We start from the raw sequence: 27225 nt of genomic DNA on the forward strand, positions 1-27225 counted from the left end.
CCTATGATCATGGCAAATGAAGTTAGATATACAATACATTCATTGCCTAAATTGAAATGGGATTTTCAATTTATTCAAAATGATCATAAACCAACGAATCGATTAAATAGACAATTAAAGTGAACATTAATTCTAAGGATTAAAAGGATACCTAAACATGAATTAAAATCGAAATTAATCAAATGTGAAATTCACAATCCAAATTCAAGAATTGAATCTAAACTACATGATTATACAAATCAATCACACAATAGTCCAAATGAATGAGAATTAACCTAATGGGGAAATCATGGTAAAATCAAAATCTAACCATATTAATCTCTACAAACATCCACAAGAAAGAAATATCAAAACCTAATGACTAAATTCTACTTATGGCATGGTTAAAATAATGTTGAATTAATTCTGAAAAATCCTAAAACTAAATCTAATCTAAAAACGATTAAACCTAATTTCTAACTCTAATCCAGATCCTAATTTCCAATTAATCTAATTAATAAAGAACTATGCTAATCTAATTACCAACAAAAATATGCTAATCCCTATATCATAACAAGAAAAAAATCAGTATCAAGATTTATCAATGAAATTAAAATTGGAGTTAAAATAAATTAAGAACCTCGATCATGGATTAATGAGGATTAAGGAATCCGATCATGGGTCTGGGGGTATGTAAGACAGAGGGAGGTGTAGAGTTTGAAATCGCTTGGGCCAAAGGCCCAAGTCTCCAACTCAAATCCAGGTTCCATGAAGAACCAAGATCCATCTGCACGCCTCCAGAAAAACGCAAGTTCAGCCAGTTCACTCAAGTATCACGCAAACAAAATCAGAATCGTCGGCCATGCCCCAAGAACCACGCCGAACTCGTTCTTGATCCAACCGCTTTCTTTCCGATCGAGCCCAAATAACGACACTCTAATTCTACGGTTCTCCGTTCCGCCGCAACCAACCGCTTTCTTTTCGATCGAGCCCAAATACGCCACGTTGTTCATCTCTTTCTGAGTTTTCACTCTTCTTATTAGATTCTGAATTCATAATTTTTCAATGGCGAGTTATGTATGGAGAAAATATGCAGATTATTTGTACACAAAATGTGAGAAAACCTTTCTATGGGACATGGTTGAACCTTACAGAAGACCTAAATCATTCACTCCCGTTGTTGTTACTTATGTCGCCGCTTTCTATACTAGAGTCATCGGTGCCGCCGTCACTGAACAACTCTACAAGGTTCTTTTTCCATTTCAATTTTCTCTTTCTTTTTTTCGTTATTATTCTGTTTAATGCTATTTATTCGTACCAATTAAAATCGCCATTTCCCATGAAATTGTAGAGGTAGAGTATTTAGACACTAGAGTTTGAGAATAGAGAAAAAAAAGATTGCAGTTTTGAATTTTGTTGAGCGGGTTGGATTTGTTTATTTGAGGGAATTTAGTGTTCAATTGAGATTTAGGGCTACTTTAATTTAATTTAATTTTTTCTTTAAATTATTACCTGTGTCGACTTGTCACTGTCGGTTGTGTGGTTCAACATTCCTCTTTTGATTGAATTTTACTCATGGTTAAATTCTGAAACACTTGACTAACATGTTTTCTCATAAGACATATCAAAATATGGATTTTGATAGGTGTAAACTTGCAATTGCAATGTAGAATGTAGGTTCCGAATGGAAATACAAGGTTTCAGTTATATGCTGTTTCATTGAGTTTATATTTAGGTGTTGAGATTTGAGATTAACCTCTTATACTTTGTAGTGCTATACTAAGTTTCAAGACATTTGTACTTAGATTATATGGCATTGTTATCTAACTACCCATGATAGTTGGGTAACATTGATCTGGTGCACCTTTAGGGAAGTTGTATCTTCTAGACAATGTCAAACAACTGTCTTTGAATGACTCGAATTCAAGTGGGTTGGAAGTTGACCCATACCGAAATACTAGCCCCCAAGTCTGAATCGGTGAAGCTAGGGCATGACTTTGTAGACAAACATCTCCAAACAAGGTCAATTCTTCAATGTTGATTGTAATAGTTAAGGCCTTCGGGAGGGGGTGGATATGTGCTTTGAACACCAGGCTCTTATACTTGAAGTTTTCTTTGGGGAATTATTTTAGAGTTCAGATAGACTTTTAAATCACTGTTGTTATGGTCATTGCCAGAATATGACTTGGTCTTCCTTAATTATTTCACGTAGGCATTATATTTAAGGGATCAAGGCTTGCAAGTAGGCGTGATATAATTATTCACACGGAGACCATATAACTTGGATTATGACTAGAACATGGAAGAAGACTATCTTCTAGTGATGTAAGATCCAAGCATTTGTTTCTTAAATTTATCTTGGATTCCTTGTTCTTTAGTTGTTAGATCTCCAACATCTTCGTCTTCTTGAACTTCATTATGCATGTGTTGCCGTCACATGAAAAAAAAATTGTGTGATTGTGGACAGACTCTCAAAATATTGTCATTTTTATCAACCACGATAGCTTCACTCTTTCTGACTGAAGTTTATGAATTTCATGGCACGCCACAAACTATTGTTAGCGATTGGGTCCATCTATTCATCGGTTAAAAAGGAGTTGTTGGCCTACAATAGCGCCTACCATCCAGAAACTAACGGGGAGGCAATACTGGAGACATATCTCAGATGCTTTCAAAGTCATACTCCATGATGTGGGTGAATTTCCTAGCTCTTGCATAGTATTGGCACAATACGGCATAATAATTTTCAATACAGATGACCCACATTGAGGCCCTCTATGGTCGCACCCCACCTTCCATTTGATCCTACACTTCCAGTGACACTAGAGTTGACAACAAGTTCTCCTACTACTAAAGTCAAATTTGGCCAAAACTCATGTGCACGCGTTCTTTGGCAGATGCACACCTACAGGATCATCAATTTGTAGTAGGGGATTGGGTTTGGCTAAAGTTGATTCCATATTGTTAAACCACACTTTCTGCATGTTTCTATTCCAAGCTTGCCAAGCAATTCTTTGTTAAAATTAATTTAATTGCTTTTTAACAAAATAAACTAAATTTTCATTTTTTTAGCCCATAAATTTAAGTGGAGGAGAGTGGCCATAGAGAACACACGACACTCTGATCCTACGGCTCTGTACCACCACAACCAACCGCTTTCTTTCCGATCGAATCCAAATCCATGACTGTTCATCTCTCTCTGAGTTTACACTCTTCTCATTAGATTCTGAATTCATAATTTGTTGAAATGGCAAGCTATGTATTGAGAAAATATGTAGATTATTTATACACAAAATGGGAGAAAACCTTTCTACGGGACATGGTTGAACCTTATACAAGACCTAAATCATTCACTCCCATTGTTGTTACTTATATCGCCGCTTTCTATACCGGAGTCATCGGTGCCACCATCACTAAACAACTCTAGGTTCTTTTTCCATTTCCATTTCATTTTTTTTAATATCATTATTTTGTTTAATGGTATTTATTCGTACTAATTAAAATCTCTAATTCCCATGAAATTGTAGAGGTAGAGTATTTTGACACTAGAAATTGAGAATAGAGAAAAAAAAGACCGCAGTTTTGAATTATGTTGAGCGATTTGGATTTGTTTATTTGAGGGAATTCCCTTACAGAGAACCGTATGGAAACACAACACAGACACTGATACGTCGACACTGTTTACGTTGTAGTACTCTAAGAATATACAAGTTCATTATGTTGTGGAACATAAAGAGGTGTCATGGGGAGACTTTATCTGCTGTTGGGAAGGGTGCTACTCCATTCTCTGTGTGAAAGGTCTAAATCTAAAATGTGTAGAGAGGGAATGACATACTTGTAATCTGCAATAAGAAAACAGAACTGTAAATGATTCAATGAACCTCACCTCTTTTTTCCTTTCTGGTTTGTGAATTTGAGCATTTTTTAGCATCTTGGGTTGCACATGCTTGTTCCCCAACGTGAGATGTAAAGGATTAGGGATTAGAGGGATTCATGTTTTATTTCTTTTGGTATCTGAAGAGTTGTATATCATTCTACATTTTTAGACTAGTAGTATTATTTGTTTTGGACTTATATCTGAAGTGCAACATGTAATCCACATTACCAATAAATGACACTGTTTAGTTTGTTTATAATGTTTGTTTAACTGTGTTATCTGCTTCCGTACGGTTCATCATTATAAACAAGCAACCAAACAAAATAGGGATGAGGAGAAAATAATTCAGACTGTTTGTATTCTTCTATGCTCGTACTCTATTTGAAAATAGGTTTGTGTGTAAAATGTTCCGTGTTCTTGCTTCAAGTTAATTATTGTCGGTTAATGATAAAAATTACTATGCACCTTTTCATTGCTAGTTCTCTATTGTATGTTTGCTTATAGTCTACTAGTATAGAAATTGGAAAGGCTAAAATCTCATTCAAAGGGAAAACATTTTCACTTTTTGGTTTTGAGCCTTTTTGTTTACCTTGCTTTTTATCACCTTATGACAAAGAGAACTTATGTTTGAAAGTTAAATGGTGTAACCATCAATTGCTGATTATCTTTTATCAAAATCATGTTGGTGTGAAATTCTGATCTTTATAATGAATCTTGCTTTCTCACAGGAAAAGTACTGGGAAGAGCACCCTGGGAAAGCAGTTCCTCTCATGAAACCAAAGTTTTATGGTGGTCCGTGGAGGGTAATGGGGGGTGAGATTCCCAGATATGAGTAAAAAGTTCTTGAGGCATGTTTCATGCTTAGCTCCGATTCACCATATCTTAGTACTGTTTATAATTAAGGACTGTTTGGTGTCAATGAAAATGCACTACTGCATATGTAATCCAGAGCGTGTTTTCTCTTCTCCTGGCTCATGACTTTGCTGGAAAATAAAATGATTTTATTCCAATATACATGAAGTTGTTTTGTATGCTCTGCCATTGATACATCACGTGGGTCTCGGACTGAGCGAGACTTCACCCATCGATTAATGGGCATTGTTTGTAATGGACATTCGACATCAGAAACCCCATTCTCCTTCCTATTCCCACTGCTGATTCAATACTTGTTCTGCAGAATACAACTATTGCTATTGTGTTTGTTCTTGTGATGATGTTCAGAGTTAATGCCATCAGTGTTTTGCGACAGGTTTTTCTATTTGTTGAAGATGAGGAGATGATAATATTCTTATGTAATTTTGAGGGAAATGTCTTTTTTATTTGAATTTTTTGGGTTGATTTTGTTTCTTGGTTAGAATTTTGTTTTTTAGTTGTGTTATTTGATTTGAATTTGTTATTTTTGGGTTTGAATTTATCATTAAAACTATTTCTAAGTTTTTTCTGGCACCATAGTAGATTATGATTTTGTATCATATGCAATGGAAGTTTTTCCTAGGATTTATGAATTATGGAATTTTTTTTCTAGGATTTATGAATTTTTTTCTAGGTTTGTATGAAGATTAGAGATATAAAGATTGGGTTTATGAGTTTTTTTCTTCTGGATTTGTATGAAACATGATTTTTTTAAGAAATTAATTACTTAATGATAAAATTAATTAATTAATTAATGATATGGCGAAACACTTTGTGGATTTAAAAAAGTTGAAAAAATATTTATTTACACACAAAGGGTGTAACCTAAGTGTCAAAATAAAATAAAAAAGTTCATCTATTTTAAAAATAAACTACTATCAAAATTACCGTTTAACATTTGATAGAACTTGTTGGGAACTAATTTCATAATCTTAATTATATTTTTTCATCCATTTCTACTAATTAATACTGATAGTCTCAAATTCTTCTTTCAAGGTATTTGAAGACCAAACTTTTTCTTCTTCCTTTCACACTCTATTTATTCCCATCTTCTTTACTCTTTACATTTCCAATTTTTTACTTATCTTCTCTTGCTTATCATTCAGTGCTCCCCATCCTTTAGTTGCGCAGAAAAATGTACTTTTCATACTCTAATCCTTTTCCTTTCTGTATTTTTCATATTTAAGCCCTTTGTCAAATTTGAAACATTTTAAGATTTGTAAATTGTTGTTTCGGTTTCAGAAAATCTTTTTTCACAGTCTTCTGCAAAGAACGTGAAAACTTCGTCTACATCACCAAGCTCACTAAACAAGTCGAACACTATGATGGTAAGTTGGTAACCCATTTTCTTAGCTTCCACTTTTTTTTCTTTCATAAAGTTCATTTTATTTTTCTTCCTTTGTTTCATATATATATTCAGATTTAAGAGCTTCCACGGTTCTAACCTTGATGTTTAAATTAAATACAATTTTTTTATTTCAATTTTCACGGCTACAAAATAGACATTTCATAACACTAATTTTACCACGGTCATCGTTTTAACCGTGATAATAGTATATTTTTGAGTGTTTATTTTGGTATTTAAAAAAATGAATTTTTTCTTTGTATTTTTAAAAATGGATTCTACAAAAATGTTTTTAAAAATATTATAATTTTTTTTAAATTTATTTTTTATAAATTAAAAGATTGAATTGTTCATTCTATAACATAAATATACATTATTGAAGATCAAAATATAGTCAAAATTACAATATTTTAAAAAAATTGTATCTCAAAATATTGTAATTTTGACTATATTTTGATCTTCAATAATGTATATTTATTCTCAAATCATTTTTAAAATCATTTTTTTGCATTTAATTCATATTTTATTTTATTTTCCATTTAATTTTCCTTTAACATTTTTTATTTTAATCATTTTTTAACATTGGTTATACCAACTTTTGAGGTCAAGTCATTTGTAATTTTGTTGTCCTTCTCCATTTTTCTTAGACATTTATTTTGTGTTTTGATACCTCTTTGACATTTTCTCTTTTATTTTCCTTTTAATGATCATTATTAATCATTTTTATTTTCTTTTTGATATTCACTTGTTGTTTTGAATTGAGTTGGTTGCTTGGTTGATGACTTCTTCCACATCTCAAATCATTGATAGATGAATTTGAGGTTGATTCAACCTTCTTTGATAAAAAACCTATTGATAGATGATCATGAATCATCTTCAATACTTCGCATTAATGATAGGTTAACCCTCGACACGTCATATTTTGAGTCCTTTGATTTGTGGATAGAATAATCCCTATGTGATTGCCTTGACTCCCCTCTTCATTCTTTATATTTTCATTTCATCTCTTCTCTTCTTTTTAATCAATGTGTTACATGTTGTAGGAGATTAACTTTGTGTTAACTCTCTAACACGTCTGACACATACATTGTTATTGACCGACCTCAGATAGGTATGGCTTCTATATAAGCATACTTACGATTGCTTAATATAACGCTAAATTGTCCTGACACAATCAATTGATCACTAACTCATAACATTACTTTATGTTCTTTACATTATTGCTATTTAATTCTTGCCATTTAAATCAACTCTTTTAGTTTATGTGATTTAATTTTATGTCATTTACTTAATGCATTTTAATTTCATGTCCCATTAATCATAATATAATTTCATACTCTATTCATCTTTCCTTATTCATCTGTTGCTTCTTATACTGTTTGATTGATTTGCTTGTTAATCTTAATGAATCAAAACATGATAAAGTGAGTTGGACTTAATCTTAACCCTATGCTTGACTTGGAGTGTTGAAGACCTCTTTGGACTTTGGACTTTGACTTAGGATTTAGGCCACTTGTTTGACTTGGAGTGACCTTGGATCCATGGATCTTGTGGACACTTTGACTTGCCTTTGTTCCTTTTGAGCCTTTGAGCTTGTGTTTTATTCCATCTGCTTTATGCTTCTTGCTTATTGCATTCATCTACTTAGGCTTAACACACTTTTTCACACACATGTCTTACTCTTGGACTACCTAAAAATGAGACATATGACAATACACTTTGCACAAACATGACTTTCTCTTGGGCTACCTAACAATGGGGCCTTAGGCTAGTGTTGTATGATCATGTATCCTTGTTTGTTCATCAACCCTTTTCTTTAATTTGGTTTGATCAAATTCCCATTTGATAAGCTAAATCCCTTCATCAGTTACATTTCCCTTTGTCTTTTCCAAGTGAAGATAAGTCCTTTGGTCACTTGATTGGACTTTCCTTTATCACTTTGGAGCTTCAACCTCCCAACAAGTTCAAGGCCCTCAGTGGACTACAACTTTCCTCAAAGCATCTTTGGGAATCTGCATCAACCACTTGACAGTCCTGGACTAGGCTTGTATGCCATGAGCCTTAAGCAATAGAAAATAATGAGATGGGATCTTCCCTACCCTTGTCTAGAGTACCTCTATGCACAGGATGTAGACTATAGTTGCTTAGAGTGTTCATTTCTATTCATAGACTTTAGTGCAATTCTAGTTAATCCACTAACAAATTTGCAACTAGCCCAATGGCTCTCTTATCTCTCATTTTGGTTTTAACACCATTGTAATCAACTTTCTTAGGGACACTTATTTTATGGTTAACCCCATATCCTTTCTATTTGGGTTGACACCTTCATGGTTATTCCCGGTGTTGACACATTTATCGTTATTCCCCTTTATTGGCTTAAACACATTTCCTTACCGTATCAGTCCTTGTGCCTTGGTAAGATCCTTATCATGTAAGCCCCTGTGCTTTTACAAGTTCGTGTTTTCCTCCTTACCATATAAGTCAGTATGCCTTGGTAAGATCCTTGTCATGTCAACCCATGTGCTTTGACAAGTTCCTATTTTCCTCCTTACCATATCAATCCATGCGCCTTGGTAAGACCCTTGTCATAGCAATCCATATGCTTTGACAAGTTCCTGATTTCCTCATAACCATATCAGTCTCAACGCCTTGGTAAAACCCCTGTCATGTCAGTCCATGCGCTTGGACAAGTTCATGTTTTCTTCATTACCATATCAATCCTTGTGCTTTGGTAAAATCCATGTCATGTCAGTCCCTGCGCTTTGACAAGTTTCTGTTTTCTTCCTTACCATATAATTCCCTGTGTTTTGGTAAGACCCTTGTCATGTCAATTCATGTGCTTTGACAAGTTCCTGTTTTTCTCCCTTACCATGTTAGACCCAGTTCTTTGGTAAGACCCTTGTCATGCCAATCCCTGCGCTTTGATAGGTTCCTGCTTTCCTTACTTACTATGTCAGTCCCTGTGCTTTGGTAAGCCCATTTTCTTTCCGATTTAAACACCCCCCGAATAATCTCTTTTCTCAATCTTTGTCCTCCAAACTACGGAGCTCTGACTTCCTTATTGCACTATAAGGATACGTAGGCACGAGGATGCGAATCCTTGGCGAGCACACTTCTCCACCATTCTTTCCTCTCCCCCCTTTTTAGTCATTGTCCCGTGAACTATGAGACTCTAACATTCTCGTTGCACTATGAGAGTACGTAGGCATGAGGGCCACAATCCTCCTTGAGCACTCTTTCCCTAACCCATTTCTTTTCTGCAGGTACATGAAGATTATAACACCCATCCAAGCAAGAGCATTCAAAATGGTTCCCATGGAGTACCATGGATGTGAGGGGTGCTAATACATTCCCCTTGCATAATCGACTTCCTTACACGTTTCTCTATTTTCCCTTGGGTTTTATCGATGTTTCCCTTCCCCCTCTTTTGGGATAAGTAAAGTTCGATGGAGACTCTGTTATACATTCGAGCATGCGATGCATTTGGTGGGCATATTTCAGCTAGCTTCAGGTATGGCCATGCGAATACATCCACATATTCTTGTAACAACTTGACCGATCTCTCTTTGATGCTTGCTTCAAGTGTGGTTCCGACCTTGGCTTCTTTTTTCTCTTCCTCTTTGCCAAAGTTGATTGTCTCCACCAGTTCTTGATATGGCTTGAGGGCTTTGGACTCGTGCTCGAGAAGCCTTACCAATTCATCAGGGATGTTACAATCTTCCTCACCTTCTTCTTCCGCATGGTAGATAGGGGATTCAAAGTTATGAGAGAAGTAGAGTCATTGGATTCCACATGTTTATCACTTATTCTGCATGTTTGAATGATTGATTTTTTAAAAAAGTAAAAATAAAAGATTCATAAATGGAAAAAGTTTTTTTTTTGAAAAGATTTCCATTTTCTGAGAAGCAAGAAAACTAACAATAAGAATTTAACAAAATGTCCTTCACTCATAAATAATGATTATCTAAAAATTAAAAGGAGCCCTACAACATGATCCATTAGCCTTGGGTAAAGCTAAGGATTTTTGAAAGGAAAAACAACAATTATTACTTTGACAAAGGAAAAATCTCAAGGATCTCAACCGCCTTCCAATTGTTCAAAGTTGTTTTACATCGGTAAACCAAACATGGCATATCTTCGTCTTCGGTGTTGTCCTCAATTACGCTGACTTGACCTCCATGGATGAATCTTATACTGAGGAAAACTTCATGGATGCTTCAATTATTGTCCTTTGTAGGGACAATGGCTCCTTTTGTTGCGGAAGACACATATCCCAAACCAAAGCAATCATTCTTCTCGTGAACATCAAAAAGTTGACCTCGACCTTCAGGGCTCCCTCCTTCAATGCTAGACTTTGCACTTTTCAGAGAAGTGAAAGATGAACAAGCTTTCCCAACATGGTCCTTCATCTCCACAGAAGTGGCATTGGCTATTTCTAGAGGTTGGTAAGTTGTTTTCAAAGCGTCTTAATCAACTTCGATATATCTGAAGGATGAAAGGTGACTGACCACAAAGTCCTCCTCTTCAGAAATGATGATCAGTTGATTATCCACCACGAACTTCATCTTTGGATGCAAAGTAAAGGTAACTGCCCATGCAGCATGGATCCAGGGATGCCCCAATAAGAAACTCTATGCCAGATTAATATCCATGACTTGGAAAGTAATCGGGAATATATGAGGGCCAATTAGTATGGGTAGTTCTACCTCTTAAATCACGGTTCTCCAAGAACCATCAAAAGCTTTTACTATCACGACACTAGGCTTCATGGCTGGTCCATGATAAGACAAATTAGCAATCATCCTCTTCGGAATCACATTCAAAGAAGATTTGGTATCAACCAAAACACTTGCCAATGCATTATCTTTGCACTTTACTGAGATGTAGAGAGCACGATTGTGATTCTGCCCTTCTTCAGGTAGTTCCTTTGCACTAAAGCTCAAAGTATTGCAGGTTGTGATGTTTGCAACCACCCCATCAAACTGGTCTACTATTATGCTTTGTGTTACATGTACTTGGTAAATCACCTTCAACAAAGCCTCCTTATGGACATGGGAGTTCAGTAGCAGAGACAAAATAGAGATTTTAGGTGGTCTTTGATGCAACTGATCCACAACTTTGTAATCACTTTTCTTGATCAACTTCAAGAATTCTACAGTGTCTTCAGATTGGACCACTTTAGGTTCTTTGATAGGAGCTATGACTATAGCTTCCTTGGTTGGTACTTGAGGAGTCACGTTGAATTCAGGAGTATAAATTCGACCATTACCGGTCATTCTACTCATTCTTGCAATATTAGTGACGTCTTTATTCACAACTTCTAAACCTTTACCACATTCATTTCCTTCAAAGACCTTATCCACAACAGTAATCTCATATTTCCAAGGCACAAACTTGGTGTTCTCATATGGAAACGGCATAGGCATACAAATGATAACAGGTGACATATGACTATCTGAGTGCATAACCTCCCTACTATATAGTAAGGGATTTCAACTAGCTAGGATAAATTGAAACAAGGTTCAATTACTAACACATCTTCATTTCTTGCAACATTGGAGACTTGCAGTACTCATTGGTTCATCAAGTCTTGGATATTATCACGTAGCATCTGACATCCTCTTGAATGTATGACACACTCTTCACAATTGTCATGACGAACATCAATCAAACCAACTTCCACCAATCGGACATGGAATGTTGCCAACAAAGTTTTAACATCATCAACCTTCTTAATCACAAAGCCATCAGAGACATCTTGAATTACGTTCACTGCAAAGTTTCCATGGACGAGAAGAGGATTATTCTTCATGTTTGGTCCCATATCCCTAAAAGACAGGATCTTGCTATGAATCAGCTCACAAACTCTATGCTTCAAAGCATACCAACCTTCTAGATCATGCTCGGGGGTACCTTTGTGGAAATGATAGTGTGCACTAGGGTTGTACCATGGAGGAAAAAAATCAGGTGGATGTACCATAGGTCTAAGAACCATCAATCCTTTCTTCAACAAAGATTGGTAAGGCTCAGTATATGACATTGGAATTGGATTGAAGTGGGCTCTATCCTCTTGTCTCCTATTCTAATTATGAGTATTTTTTGTAGAGCTTGAGCTCTCGGCTATGATAGGAAGGAGCTGCTGGTGCTTGTTGATAAGCTGGAGGAGCCGAAGCACGTTGCTAAGCTAGAGCTGGTTGATAAGCCTGAGCAGGCTGTTGATTGAAAGCGGGATCCATAACGGCTATGTATAGTTGCTGGATGTACTGAGCAAGATACACAGGATGTTGATAAGGAATAAGTTATTGAACATATTGCTATTGTGAATACTATAGCTGCTATCTTCTTCTTGAATAACCTCTTCCTTGGCCACTAGAAACTGCATTGGTCTCACCTTCCTTCTTCTTGGGAAACCCTCCATAGAACTTCTTCGGATTAGCATTTGAAGTTCCGACAACAGCTACAAGCTTACCATTCCTCAAACCATGTTCAACACGGGCTCCTACAACAATAAGCTCAGAGAAACCCAAAGAGACACTTCCAACCATCTTCTCATAGAATTGGGGTTGGACAATATCGATGAACAATTCAGCGAGCTCCTTCTCAGCATGAAGTGGTTCCACTTGAGAAGCCAGTTCTCTCCATGTTTGGGCATATTCTTTGAAGGATTATTTATCTCTTTGGAACATGCTTTGCAACTATCTTCTATCAGATGCCATATCCATATTGTACTTATAGTGTTTAATGAATGCGTTTGGTAGGTCTTGAAAACATCTGATCCTATTCTATCCAAGCTTAAATACCATTTAGAGGGAGCTCCACTCAAACTATCTTGAAAATAGTGGATCATCAGCCTGTCATCCTCCACATGGGCATCCATTTTATGATAATACATAATGAGATGGCTCTTCGAGCTATAACTATAGTACAAAATACAAAGTTTTAAACTTGGCCAAAATTACCAATCCATATACAAGGCACATCTCCTTGGAAGCAGCGCCGAAAACATGATCTCCCTCAATTGCTCAAAATTTCTTCTCGAGGAGTTGCATGTCTTCCTTCACTTCTCTGAAATACTCATATCTTACTTCATCACCGCTAATTGTTGATTCAACAGTATGATACAGCTGATGTTGATCATCAGAGTGTGGAACATGCCTAGTATAGGCAACTGGTGGAGAAACAATATGGATAATTGGGCATGCATCAATATAGACTGGTAACTGCACAACTTGTTAGAAAGAATGCCTTATCCTAGGAACTACCTTTGCTCGAGGGATGAAGTCATAGGGTAAACCAAATGGAGTTAAGGTTGAAGGCGGACCTTAGAGGTTGGACTTCAACTACCGGGCCCATGATCTCTGAAATCACGGTCACTTGGGGAGCTTCAAATCAAGCAGTCAGAGCTTGAAGCATTTCTCGCATATGGGACATGCCTCCCTTGATGTCGTCTAGCTCGGCTCTAACTCGAGCGCTTTCTTGTTCCTGTTCAACCATCCTTTACCTAGCTCGGGCTCGAGTGTTGTATGGATTTTAAAGATTTAGTGTGGAACTAGAGGAAGAAAGGACGAAGTGAGATTTTATCTTGAAAATGCATGAATGCACGTATGGATACATTTTTTTTGTTTGCAAAACTCTTGGTTAGCTTCAATCATTCATTTCAGCAATGTTAAAACATTTGTTCGCAAGTATTTAAAGCAATAAAGCAATAAAACATAATGAAATGAATCCAAAAGTAACTTTTTCATTAATTCAAAATAAGGTTCAAATACAAACAAAAGCCTATGGCATACGGGCCCTCCAAACCGTATCAAGGTCGGTGGTTAACCATTCTAACATCATTTTACAGAACTTAATGAAATTAAAAACTTGATGCAGAGTATTCTATGGAGACATGCACCAATAAACTTCTTGTAATTTTCCGGGTAACTCTTGGATGATGTAATTTTCAAATCTGGACAACCTCATAAATTTGCCCTTCCACTCAACATAGTGTCCTTGGAGGTCTTGAATGATACGCATGTCTTCAGCCTTGGTCACCTCTATAGAGGTTTCTCCAATCTGCACTCGTTCGACAACAACATATAAGCAGCATCCTGATCCATACTCTCAAGTGGTTGGATCCTTAGATTAACTTGCTCCAGCTGATAGTTCAAACAGATACAAGCTCTTCCAGACTCTTCGATACACAATTACTCACGAGCTAAAGTATCCTTGTACCTCTGAATAGTGTTCTCAAGCTCACGAGAAGATCTTAGAGATCAACCAGACTTCCCTCTTCATCTCAAGGGTTGTTTCCACCATTTTATTCAACTCTTGAATCTTGAGTACAACTCGATCCAACTCTTGGTTCTTAGTTTTGAATACAGATTTGGTACCTTTGAGTGCATGACCAAAATTTTCTCTCCTTCATCATACTCTCTAGCCCTTTTATTGGAGGCTTCAAGCTCTTTGTCTTGGTTTTGTTGATTATCCTTCATATTTTCATTCTCCAAGGTAACTCGGTTGAGCTTAGTCCTCAACTCAGTATTCTCCACTTCAAGCTCCTTAATTCCGACATTAAGTTTCTCCATATCTTCAGGCAAGATGAGTTCTGGTTTAGGAACCAAAGGAAAGATGGAAGGATAAAAAAGATATGGAAGCTTGACCTCTTGGGCTCTCTCTCTCTCACTCATTGTGTATAACGTTCCTTAACAAGGGTGTTCCTTTTTTCCAACTCCTTGCCTTTTTTGACAAAAGTAAGCCAAGCTTTCCTAACCTTTTTCATAGTCGGGTTACTTACCTCTAAGTCATGTAGGATGAATGGTTCCAAAGCTCTAATTTATGGAGGACTATTCACAAGGTAACCATGTTGTCTGAGGGATAGAATAGGATTATGGTTGATGCATCCCTTAGTTACACATAATGGGACATTAAGAAATCCTCACAGCTAGTGATGATGTCTTCGGTATCCCAATCTCTAATATACCACTTGATGTTGCTAGTGGTAATAGATCCTAACTTTTGTGACCATTTGAGATCCTTAGACAAGATCAAACCTTCCTCCTTCAGATGTGTCATGAGCCATGCATGAGAGAGAGGAGTACAACACAATAATGTGCCCCCCTTCTTCTCGTGATGCTCATGAAGGGAATAATAGATGTCAGCTAGGAGGAAAGGTACCGGGTTACCAGAAAGGAAGATCTCCACAACTATCTAATCCATAAAATTGTCAATGTTAGGGAAAAGAACAATCCCATGAATTAGAAGAGCCAGAACAACATTGAAGGCCTTCCAATTATCTGCCTTCTCAAACTCCAAAGCCAGGACTTCTATAAATCTTCTTGAAAAACCTTTTAAGGTCCTTGATATCCCAATTATTCAACACCAATTGGACATCGATACTCAAAGCCAATGCTATCTTCTTTGGAGTTACAACTTCATTAAGCTTGGGAAAATGGTTATGTTTCTTCAAGCTTCGACCCACAATCCTTTCAAATTCTTCCAATGTAGACGCCAATTCGAAATAAGTGAAAGTAAAACAACGAAGATGAGGGTCATAAAAACGAGCTAGGGTAACAATGTCAAACTGATCCACCTTTTCAGTTAGAAGACTTAGGATTCTTCCATGGTCCTTCCCGAAGTCATATATTGTGGAATGATTCAACCTTGAGCTCAACCTTTTTAGGCTATCAACATCCAACTTCTTGAATTCAAATAAGTAAGTGCTTCTTCTCTCCGGATTCATTTTGCTAACAAGTCTTGAATTCCTGAAACAAATGTGAAACAAATTAAGAGTTTTTCTTTTTCCTATGCATATGCAATGAATGGATGAATGCAATGTTTTTTTGGGACAGGTTCAAAGGTCCGATGTATAAATGAATCTGATTGCTTTCCAAAACGGAGTTTTCACCGAGTATGGTCTAAGGCTTTTGATAAACGGGAAAAAGACCCAGAGTCATAGATCCACAAGAATGTTTGCCGCTTACGAAAACTACATGTCGATCGTCAACTCCATCAAGGAAATCTATTCTGGTTGAAGTCTTTGTAACGACACTTATGAGAACTACATCTCGGGGACCCTCACTATGCAACCGTCAACTTTGGTTGTAGACATGTGTAACACCTCAAAATTTGCCCTCCTCTCTTGGGACTAGCTTAGCATATTGCATTTCATTTTTAGGTCATTAGGCATTGCATATTTGCACATCATATGGCCACAACAAGAAAGTCATCATTCTAGGTCTTGATCAGAAGGTAAAGAGGTTAAGATGCAAGCTGAGGGTTGTATGAATGGATCACTAACCATCTGATGGTTTGTGCTTCAAATTAGGGTTTCTTGGTTCCTCAAGGGGATTGAGCTTCATCTTGGTTGAAATGATACATCATCATCATCATGGTTTTGTTATCACCAGAGATTCATTATGCTTGATCAGATACCTTGAGATTAGGGTTTTGACCTCTGGTCAACCCTAATCATCTGCATTGTGCCAATCAGGGCTTGTCAAGGAGATGAGGTTTTCAATGGATATGGGGATCATCATATGGTTATATTGAGCTTATGGAAGCTAGGGTTTCATCATTGAGCCATTTCATCAGGAGTTTGAAGCTCAATTTCATCTATGCATAGCCAGTTCATCTATCAGTCAGAAAAAGTCAACTGTGGTCAACTGATGGATTTGGAGGTGGGAGAGGGTTAGAGACACTTCATTCATGTCCAAAAAAGTTTCATTTGACATTTCAAACATCAAGAATGAAGAAAATAAAGTCAGATGGAAACTTTCCAAAAATAGAAAGTGACTTGTAATTGAAAATTGCCGAAAATGGAAAGTTTTTCTCCTCAAAATTACATGTCCAAAAATGCTTCAAATGAAATTTTGTTCAACATGAAAGTTGAAGATCTTTCTCTCACCTTTCCAAAAAGTCCAAGAACATGGATTTCTCATGTGTGGTTGGCAAGTTATGGATTGATCATTGTCCAAAAAAGTTGAATTTCAAAGTTGCATAACTTTTGATTCACAAGGCCAAATGGAGTGAGACTTTTTTGAGAAAAATTCTTTTGATCCCCTCTATCCAAAACAAGCATTACCTGTCATGAAAACTCATCACATAAAAAGTCCATTTTTCAAGTGAACCAATTTTGAAATTTGGAGGGAAAAAAGATGTTTTTGAGAAATAAGCCTTGTTTTCACATGATTCCACTTGCAATAGCTCACAAATACCATTTGAAACTTGCTCAAACCAGAAATTGGCACTGTTACATTGGATTTGCATAAGTGAGGGTGGATTGGCTAATTACCATTTAGCATAAAAGTGCATTTTCACTAATCACTCACATTTGGCTAAACTTGATTAACAAAATGGATTAGTGAATCATATAAATGGTTAATCATAACAGAAAATCAAATTAACATTCATTCATCTCAGATCTAGATCCAAAAATTGCACAATTCTCTCAACTTTTCATCTTCACTTTTTTTACAATTTCTTCACAAGCCTAGCCAAGATCTTCATTGTTTCATCATCTACAATCATTGTTGAAGCTAATTGAAGCAAGGAATCATCACTATCAAGCCAATTCATGGACTGTTAAAGAGAGGTGCATCAATGGCAATTCAAGATTTGAGCTAGATCGTGCGTAATTGAGCAACAAACTTTGTTCCATTCATCTTCCACATCATCAAAGCACATCTATTTTCGTGTTCCAAGGCCAAACAACATCAAATTTGCAACTGTCATCCAAAGGAGGTGAGTTTTCGAGTTTTAACTATTCATGAAATTGTTTGATGCTTCTTGTAGATCTTTGAGAGTAGGTAATTCTGCACTTTGAACCACTAAATTTGGTTGAGAAACGAACAAGTTATGTTGATTTGAAGTTTTGTGCTCAAATATGTTTTGATTCGATTCTCTTAAATTAGGATGAATTAGACTTAATGAATGTGATATTGTTGATGTACGTTGTGAGACCTTTCCATTGATATAAGGTTTGTGTGATTTGGTGACAAAAAGTTCTTGAGTGATGAATGTATGATGAACATGATGAACACTTGAAATAATTTTCCAGAATCGTGCTTAGATCCAAAACTTCGCTACTGTACATGATTATTGGCGTTAGTGCACGCTGGATTTAGGTTACTGTAGCGATCGATCCTGGCCACCAGCAGATTCCACCTTTGGCCTTTGCAATTTATTTTCATATGCTTCATGTATTTCACATGCTTGTTTCATTGTTTTTTTATTTTTCTTCAACATGAAAAATTCCATAACTCACAAACCATTAATCCAAATTGACTGAAATTTTTTCCACCATGATCCTTGTAAGCTCTAGTATTTTTTGGTGATTTTTGTGGAAATTGTGCACGTGTGGTTTTTGGAATGGCCTAGGGTTTGTTCACATGTATTCTTTCTTGCACATTGCTTGGTATTTTGATCATGAAATGATGATGCTTAATTGGAAATTCCTGAAATTTTGTATGCATATTCTAGACACCTTAAGGAGCATTTTTGTATATGGTTTGTGATTTTTGAGTTTCTGGATTGTGAGATATGCTATGATCTTTAGAGGTGTGACAATTTGTGTCACACCATTTCATGTCCAACTTCCTGATTTTTGTTGCCATGCCTATTGAATTTAAATTGAGCTGAGTTTTTGCATGATGATGCTTGGGGATGTTAGGATGTCTTGTGAATTTTCCTGGAATTTTTGAATTCATTTCCTATTTGTTGGAGAATTTCTCCTCTGTTTGTCCAATTGTGAACCTTTTGAGAGTCATGATCTCATATGTTTTGTGAAATTCTGGTGGTTTATTGGATGGACTTGAAATTTGGCATGTGTATTGTAGACATCTGGAAGTTTGTCATGGCTTTAATTTGGTTCATTTATCATGTGTAGTTTCTGTTTTATGCTTGCTTGAAGTGGATACATGATTTGGTTCCTTGTATGAGCTTGTTTGAACATGCCTTGACTTTATGAATTTAATTGACTTGCTTCCCTTTGTCCAAATGGCCTGAAATTTGGTGTGTAGATCATGTTGTTAATACTGTTTAGACATGAATTTTTTGGGAATTTATTGAAATGTTTGTGAGTTGATTTGAATTGGATCTTTCTGTTTGGTCCTTTGAGGTTCTAAATTGCATGTTTTGTACTCTTTGCCTCATGAAATGATAATGGTTGATGATATGCACATGAGACCAATTGGATTTGATTATTAATTGATTGATTTTGATTTTGGATAAGTTTCATGTTCTGTTATGACTTATTGATCCTATTTTGACCCTAGTCTTGTACTAGTGGTTTGTGTTCTCACATTTGAGCTTTGTTTCAGGTCCAAGAGCACAATTGCTTATACTTGATGATGTGCACTCAATTAGGATTGGTTTATTGCTTGTTTATGACTAACTTGAGTTTGTTTTGTAGGCATTGAGATTTATGCTTAGGCCTTGTGGCTTGCACCTATGTGCATTGATGCTTGTTATCTGTTTGTGCTGTGGACTTGTAATTTTCTGTTTGACTTTTGTTTGTCTGGTATACTGATTATGTTAGATTGATTTCAGGTACATTAGTTGCTATAGTTCATTGTGAACTTGCTTGTGCCGCTGCTTGGTTGTGTTAACCAATTGAGGTAGAATCACTAACTCCATGTAGTCTGGAAGACCTGGCTTGTTACTTGGCCAGGCACCTGTCTGAAGTCCTCCTTAAGAGGCAATGCTTGTGCTTGTTTATCTTTGTCCCCAAGCAGGAAAAGACCTTTGTTAAGGCAATTGGCAGACACAAGAGGTGTGTAGTCCACCTCCTGCTATTCTGTGTGTCTTCCCTTGGCTCACATTACATGTTGATGCCTTGTGGATCCTAACCCAAGATCCATGTACAGTTGTACAGTTGAGTCAGTGTCATAAGTGTAGAAGGGTTCCCACTTTCTGGACCCACACTTCCTTTGTCTGAAGCTCTCCCTGGCCAGGGATAAGAGCTGTGAGGCACACCCCTCACTCCCATTTCATCTGCTTCATCCTGACTCTCAATGTCAGGGTTAAGAGCTAAACACCACCCTGATACAGTTGGCTTGCTCTTGCAGCCTAACCTTTGTTTGAGCCCCACTTGGTGTGTATATAGTGTGTGCTATTTGTGATTGTTTGCTTTGATTGCTTTGCCTGTTTAGGATCAGCTTGCTGCCTGTGCAAGTTAGGATAGAAACCATAACTTAGGGATGATATGCATGATAACATCTAGGCTCGAGTACAGCTCCCTAGTAGTGTGTCTCCCTTTGTATCTGGTTAGAATTTCTTTCCCGTTCAGAGGAACTACGTCGCCCTGATCCTCATACCAGATGAGGTACGTAGGCAGGAGACCGTGTGAGATCTCTCCGGGCACCCTTTTTCTTTTTGTGTGTGTTTGCTTGACAGTTGCAAGGCTCGAGTTCCCGACTCCTTAGTAACTTGTTGTTGCTTGTTTCTTCTTGTGTGTGTTAGGAGACGGATGTAAGCCCAGCCATTGGCATTTCGTATCCTCTTGTTGTGTGCTTGGAGTCCGGTATAAGTCCATCAAGTGGCATCTGGTTTCCAGTGTGGGTTTGTTTGGTTCGGAAGCTGATGTAAGTCCAGCTATTGGCGTTCGGGTTCCATGTTTGCCTTTTTGTGTTTTGTTTTGTTCGGCGTGCGTGAGCCGAACTACGGTAGCTCTGATTCTCATTCCAGATGAGATACGTAGGCATATGATGCGATATCCTAGCGAGCCCTCTCCCCTCTTCCTCCACCTATGTTGTTTTCAGTGTGTGTGTGTGATGTTTTGTTTTAGCAACCTTGTTCTATCTTTTGAGCGTGGATCCCGTCGAGTACGAAGGATGCGTAGGGGTGCTAATACCTTCCCTTCACATAACCGACTCCCGATCCCATTCTCTTTGGTCGCGAGACCATGCTTTTCCCAGGTTTACTTCGAGCGTTTCCTTTCCCTCTTTGGGATAAATAACACACGGTGGCGGCTCTGTGTTGTTTTTTGTTTTAGCCCGCCGGTTGTTTTTCGCGGATGCGACAGCTGGCGACTCTGCTGGGGACATAGAAGTTGACCTATTGCTGGTCCATCTTCCCTAAGCGAGTCTCTCCTAGCGTGCTAGGATAGTTTAGGTTGCTTGTGCCGCTTTATTTATTGCATTTATTATTCTGATTGTGTATATATTTGCATAGATACTTGCATGCATCATACTATCATGTTGTTGTCCTCTGTACAGGTGGTTCCTCTGTTGTGGGGTGGGTGTTCTGAGTGGGGCTAAAACCCAGGCCCGAGTATACACCTAGGATTAGTGTGGTCTCACGTTCCTCATTTGCTTTATCAGCATATTGTTGCAACGTGACATACCACAAGCCGGACGAGGTTCATCTGAGAGCTCTTCCATTGTGGAGTACTCCACTTTGGTCTAGTTACCTCTTTTGGACTGTTGACTTCGGTGACCGATCTTTCCCAGATCTTTGGTTTAGACAATCTCAGGAGAGCTACAATGGCACACCCGAAAGGGCAAACCCATTGAGTATCTCTGCCCGATTGTCGAGACTATTATCCGCCTTAGGATGACCTGATTAGAATTTACCTGTGAGGGGAGGGTGATTCTTGCAGAGGCATGTTCAGATGGTGACTTTTGGTTCCGTTGATCAGAGTCATATTTATAAGTCGGATTTATGTCCATTTATTTCTGAGACGCCGGAGTGCTGTCCGTGGTATTTATCAGTGGGGATCCATTTATTTCAGGATTCCCCGGGCCGATTCAAAGGTTATTGTGGTTGTCTGCTCAGAGATTGTCAGATGATGATGGTGATGTATCATTCCGTTCCGTTTATTTCGGAACCCCCAAGTCGGATTTGTGGTTACATATTCCCTCAGATGGTGGTGATCAGTTCAGAGGCCGTAACTCAGCACAACAAATGTTCAGATGACTTGGAGGATGGCATAATGCATTGCATTCACGCATCAGCATCATCCATATTTTGCATTCATCGACATCTAACTCATGTCTATCCATACTCAGGGTACATTCTCGGTTAAGATTCTGGTTGAGAGACATCCTGATGTTAGAATGTTATTGTCGAAATATTATCTGTCTCGATGAAACCAGGATCAAAAGACAGAAGCTTCCTCGTATGGATAGACGTTGCATTCATGTATATTAACCTGTTTGCTATTTTGCAGGTGTCAGTCTCTAACATGTTTGATTGACACAGGAATGATGAATCCGCCCAACGCCGACCTGCTCGAACTGAAAGAGATGATGAGAGAGTTGTTCAAAGTCGTGCAGGGGCTCGCCTTAGGGCAGAAGGCAATCGCTGAGAGGTTGGAGAGGATTGAACAGTGGCTGAGAATGGGGGAAATCCAGGGAAAGGCTCCGTCCTCCGTAATAAAGAAGCCTTCTGGCAGTATTCAGCTTAAGAAGGAAGTTGAAGCAGGTGGTGTGCAGGCCAAAAGAGAACGCGGTAAGGATCGTTACCACCCATATGCTGATACGGCAACGATCCCTACTAGTAATCAATCTGCACAACAGCAACAACCACCACCTCAATTGAGAACACAAAGAGCTGGGGGCCAAGTGAGAAGAAGGACGACAGACCGTCATTTCAATAGGCCGCCTGTGACTTACGCCTCGCTATTTAAAAGGTTGAAGGATATTGGGTTGGTGTAGCCGAGGATATTGGTTCCAGGGAAACCGGATCAGAGGGTTGCCAGTTACGATGAGAATGTCAGGTGTGAGTTCCATGCTGGGGCGCCCGGACATCACATTGAGGATTGCAAAGCTTTTAAGCATGTGGTCCAAGACTTGGTGGATTCTAAGGCAATCAACTTTGCACCGACGACAGATGATAGTGCTAACCCCGCGACAAGGTATGGTCCTGTAAAAGTGGAAATGATGTCGAAGGACAAGAGAGGGATAAAGGTGACTGAGGATGATCAGATAAAAATTCCAATGTCTGTGGTTCAGAAGCATCTGAGGAAGAGTGGAGCTTTCCCTAGTGTTGATGATTGTTGTGCGACCGTCGCCACAAAGGGGTGTGTAGTGATTGGGGAAACGATCCAGAGAATGATGAAAGTAGAAATGGACGATGCAAGATGTAAAGCACCCAGTCTGGCAGTTGAAACCGTCAAGGTGGAAAATGCCATTGGTGTTGAGAAAGAGAAAAAGCCGTCCATTTCTTCTTATAAACAGGGTGTGGAAGTGGTGAGAAATGGAGGGATCCCAGGCTGGGAAAAATCATAGATATCGTGGTAAAGGCGGATATGTTTGGGATTGGCTATCAGGAAGGCCAAGACTCGTCTGAGCAGAACAGAAGACGTTATCCACCGTTCACATTTGTCAGTGCTGGAGTGCTGGATCCAGGTCACGCCTATACAGTGGGTGAAGAGATTGACAGCGACCGCGAGCTGGAGTCGTGGATAAAATCGTGCGTACCAGGGACCTGGAAGGCCTAAAAAAGATCAGCACGGTCACTCTGCTCGAAGAGTAATATTTTCCTATTTTCAGTTTTATTTGCATGAAAGCCGTACGTTTTGCCCGAAACGTAGTGGTTCATTGTAAGGGCCACCTCATATGTTTCATTTTGCAGCATTTTGCATCATAAATAAATGGATGTTTTTCAATTAAAAGCGGCGTTCCCTGTTTTTCATTTATTTGTGCAGTTTTAAAAACAAATAAAAATGGCAATGTTTGTTTTCATTTTCTTTCCTTTTGATTTGTCTCGTTTCAACTTCAAAAAATCATTCCCCGGATCTCGTTGATAACAATCCTGTTACACCTCATATGACTTCGACAATCCGATCTATCATGCTGGAGGAGAAGGCGAGGAAGATTGTGATCTACTGGAATTAGCCAGGTTGTTTAAACAAGAGGAGAAGGTGATTCAGCTGCGCGAAGAGCAAGTTGAACTTGTTAACCGGTATACTGCCGAGGTCAGAAAAGAAATGAAAATTGAGGCCGCTTCAGAGGCGAGTCGAAAGCAGAATGGTAGCCTTGTTGAAAGAGCATGTGGATACCTTCGCCTGGTCGTGTCAGGATAAGCCAGGGTCGGATACCGATGTCGTTGTGCATAAGCTACCATGGAGAGAAGACTGTCCTCTAGAGAAGCCGAATGCCGGTGCTACTTATCAGAGAGCCATGGTGAATTTGTTTCATGATATGATTCATCATGAAACTGAATGATATGTTGATGACATGATAGCAAAGTCCCAAACGGAAGAGGGGCATTTGGTGGATCTGGCCAAGTTGGTCAACTGGTTGAGACAATTCAAACTGAGGTTGAATTCAGATAAGTGCACTATCAGAGTGCGGTCCGGTAAGCTGCTGGGGTTCATTATAAGTAAAAGAGGAATCGAGGTTGATCCTGCTAAAAAAAAAGAAAAGAAAAATAGAAAGAAAAACAAGAAGTGCCTGAACCGAGAACAAAAAAGAGGTTCGTGGTCTATTAGGTAGATTGAACTACATGTCATGGTTCACATCTCCTCTAACAGCCACGTGTGAACCTATACTCAAGCTGTTGAGAAAAAGAGATCAAACGGTCAGGTGAAATAATGATTGCCAAGGGGCATTGAGAAATAAAAGAATGAGTTGCAGGAACCTCTGATTCTGATGCCTCCTGTGGAAGGAGCAATTGTTAATTTTGTACTTGACGGCCTTCGAGGGGTCTATGAGGTGTATTGGGTCAGCGTAACGAGTCTTGTCGAAAAGAGCATGCAATTTACCTTAGCAAAAAGTTTACCGACTGTGAAACAATACATTCACTGTTCGAGAAAACTTGATGTACTTTGGCATAGGCTGCTCGCCGACCGAGACAGTGTATGCTGGTTCATACCACTTTGTGGATTTCGAGATGGATCTGATCAAGTACATTTCTGAGAAGCCAGCAGTGACCGGACGGGTTGCGAGAGAGCAAAAGAATGTTGACTGATTTGTGATGCTATCAGAAGGCCATCAAGGGGAGTGTATTGTCTGATTACCTCGCCCAGCAACCTATTGAGGATTATCAACCGAGGAAGTTTGAGTTCCCTGATAAGGACATCTCGAGGTGCTCAAATCGAAAGATTGAGAGTAACCGATCCCGGAGGAGGGGCCTGACCCCGAATCCGAACGGATTCTGATGTCTGATGTGGCCATTAACATGAATGGAAACGGAGTTGGTGCTGCTTTGGTGACGCCAAAGAGATCCTCATATTCCTTTTGTTGCCCGGATAACATTTGAAAGCACCAGCAAGGGTGGCTGAGTATGAGGCCTGTATCCTGGGTACCGAACTTCGGTGCGTACATTTACTGGGGCAACGCCGTTCTCACTTGTATATGGAATGGAAGTCGTGCTACCGGTTGAGGTTCAGATTCCCTCTTTGAGAGTCCTGATGGACGTGAAATTGCAAGAGGCTGAATGGGTAAAAACCCGGTACGAAGAGTTAAGCCTGATCGAGGAAAAGAGGCTGGCGACCATCTGTCATGGGCGGTTGTATCAGCAGCGGATGAAACGTGCTTTTGACAGAAAGGTACGACCTCGGGTATATCGCGTAGGTGATATGGTGCTGAAAAGGATCCTTCCTCCTCAAAACGATCGTAGGGGCAAGTGGACACCCAATTATGGATCCCATTCGTGGTCAAGAAGGTTTTCTCTGGCAGAGCCTTGTTGTTAACGACCATGGATGGCGAGGATTTTCCATCCCCTGTGAATGCGGACGCAGTTAAAAAATACTTCGTATAAAGAGACCCGTTGGACGAAAAGAATAGAATAGTCCAGGCAAAAATGGGCATCCCGGCGAACCAAAAAACAGAAAGAAAAGGTTCGGGCAAAAATTAGGGATAAAAAGAAAAACTGTACACCCGGCGAGTCGAAAACCTGAAAAGGCGACTTGGGAAAAAAAGGGTATCCCGGTGGACTGAAAACCCGAAAGGGCGGTCCAGGCAAAAAAGGGATTGAAACGAACAACTGCGTCTGGCATGATCGTTTGCGCTTTGGTTAAGGCACATGGATAATACCCGGTAGGGATCAATCAGAATCGTCTTGTTCAGAAGGCAGAAAGCACGGAAAGTCTGAGGACATATGGGGTGTAACTAAGTTGGAACTCAGTGAGATCACGGGTTTCACATTGCCATTAGGATAGATTTTTCTTTTTGCACGCAATTACCTCTTTTCAAGAATTGCTTCCTTTGTATTGCTCAATTTGAGCCACACTTTTTCAATCAATAGAATGCATATTCAGTCAAATAATTTTGTTTTTATTTTTCATTACCACTTTGATTGCAAAAACATCCAATTATTGTGATAAAGAAGCTTGCATTTTAAGACATACAGGTCCCTTCCAATGCATGCTTATAAGATTGAAAATTTGAAATCTTATTCGGAAGGTTGAGCGACCCAAGTGTTGAAATCTTGACACGCCTGGGGCATGGTTTTATCTAACGATCTCTTTTGCAGGTACTGTTAGGTATTTTCACTCACTTGCAGGTTGTGATGTGGAAGCTGTTGACAAAACAGTCCCCATGGAGTCTAATCAGGGACGAATGGATAGAAGAACGGTGAAGAGACGACGACGAGACGTACGACGATCCTTGAGAGTTAATCAAGAAGACTCTTCAAAGTCTGAAGATTGAAAAGTATGTGTCAATCCAAGGAGTTCACTCTCCGTCGAGTGCGGAACAATCGGGAATATAAGATGATGGAGCAGAAAAGGTCCAGACGAGTCTGGGAGTTCTCAAAATTGGAAAGCTGACATGGGAGTGGGATATGAATACCAAGGTTCGACGAGTCGACGGGTGTTCAGTACCAGAATTTCCTCATCTTCCCAAGCAGAGTCGGGAGGACTAATTCCCCAGCAGATCCAAGGTCTGTGGCTTCCCTAGCAGGGTCAGGATGGTTATCCCCAGCAGGTTTCAGATTGATGTTGCCCCAGTCGCCAGGTCTGGAGGTTGCTCATTCCCAGCGGAGGTATCTGTGAGGGTTTCTCAAGCAGATTCAGGATTGTTATATCCCCAGCAAGTCAAAGACTGTTGTATCCCCACAGAATGCATTGGTGATTTCTTCCCCAGTGAAGTCCCCAAACGGATCGGGTGCAGAGGGGATTATTCAGCAAGGGTTGCCTATTTCCCAGCAGTAGTGCTATTTCTCCGGCAGGGTGGAGATGGAGCAA

At 38.8% G+C, this 27225-nt stretch overlaps 1 protein-coding gene across 2 annotated transcripts in view; it reads left to right on the top strand.

Annotated features, from left to right (window-relative positions):
• The window catches only part of LOC127097882 (uncharacterized protein At4g29660), a 97958-nt gene extending 93088 nt beyond the window's left edge, over nt 1–4870 (top strand). The window contains exons 1-2 of one of the 2 annotated variants that reach the window (XM_051036373.1): nt 818–1227; nt 4585–4870. In XM_051036373.1, coding sequence (XP_050892330.1) covers nt 1045–1227; nt 4585–4692 — 291 coding nt within the window. In that variant the 5' untranslated portion in view covers nt 818–1044 and the 3' untranslated portion in view covers nt 4693–4870. Of the gene's footprint in view, nt 1–817; nt 1228–4584 lie in introns of those variants that run through there. The other variant, XM_051036372.1, reaches the window with a different exon arrangement.
• The last annotated feature ends 22355 nt before the right edge of the window (nt 4871–27225 follow it).

Source organism: Lathyrus oleraceus, chromosome 6 (genome assembly GCF_024323335.1).
Source record: "Lathyrus oleraceus cultivar Zhongwan6 chromosome 6, CAAS_Psat_ZW6_1.0, whole genome shotgun sequence".
Lineage (NCBI taxonomy): Eukaryota > Viridiplantae > Streptophyta > Magnoliopsida > Fabales > Fabaceae > Lathyrus > Lathyrus oleraceus.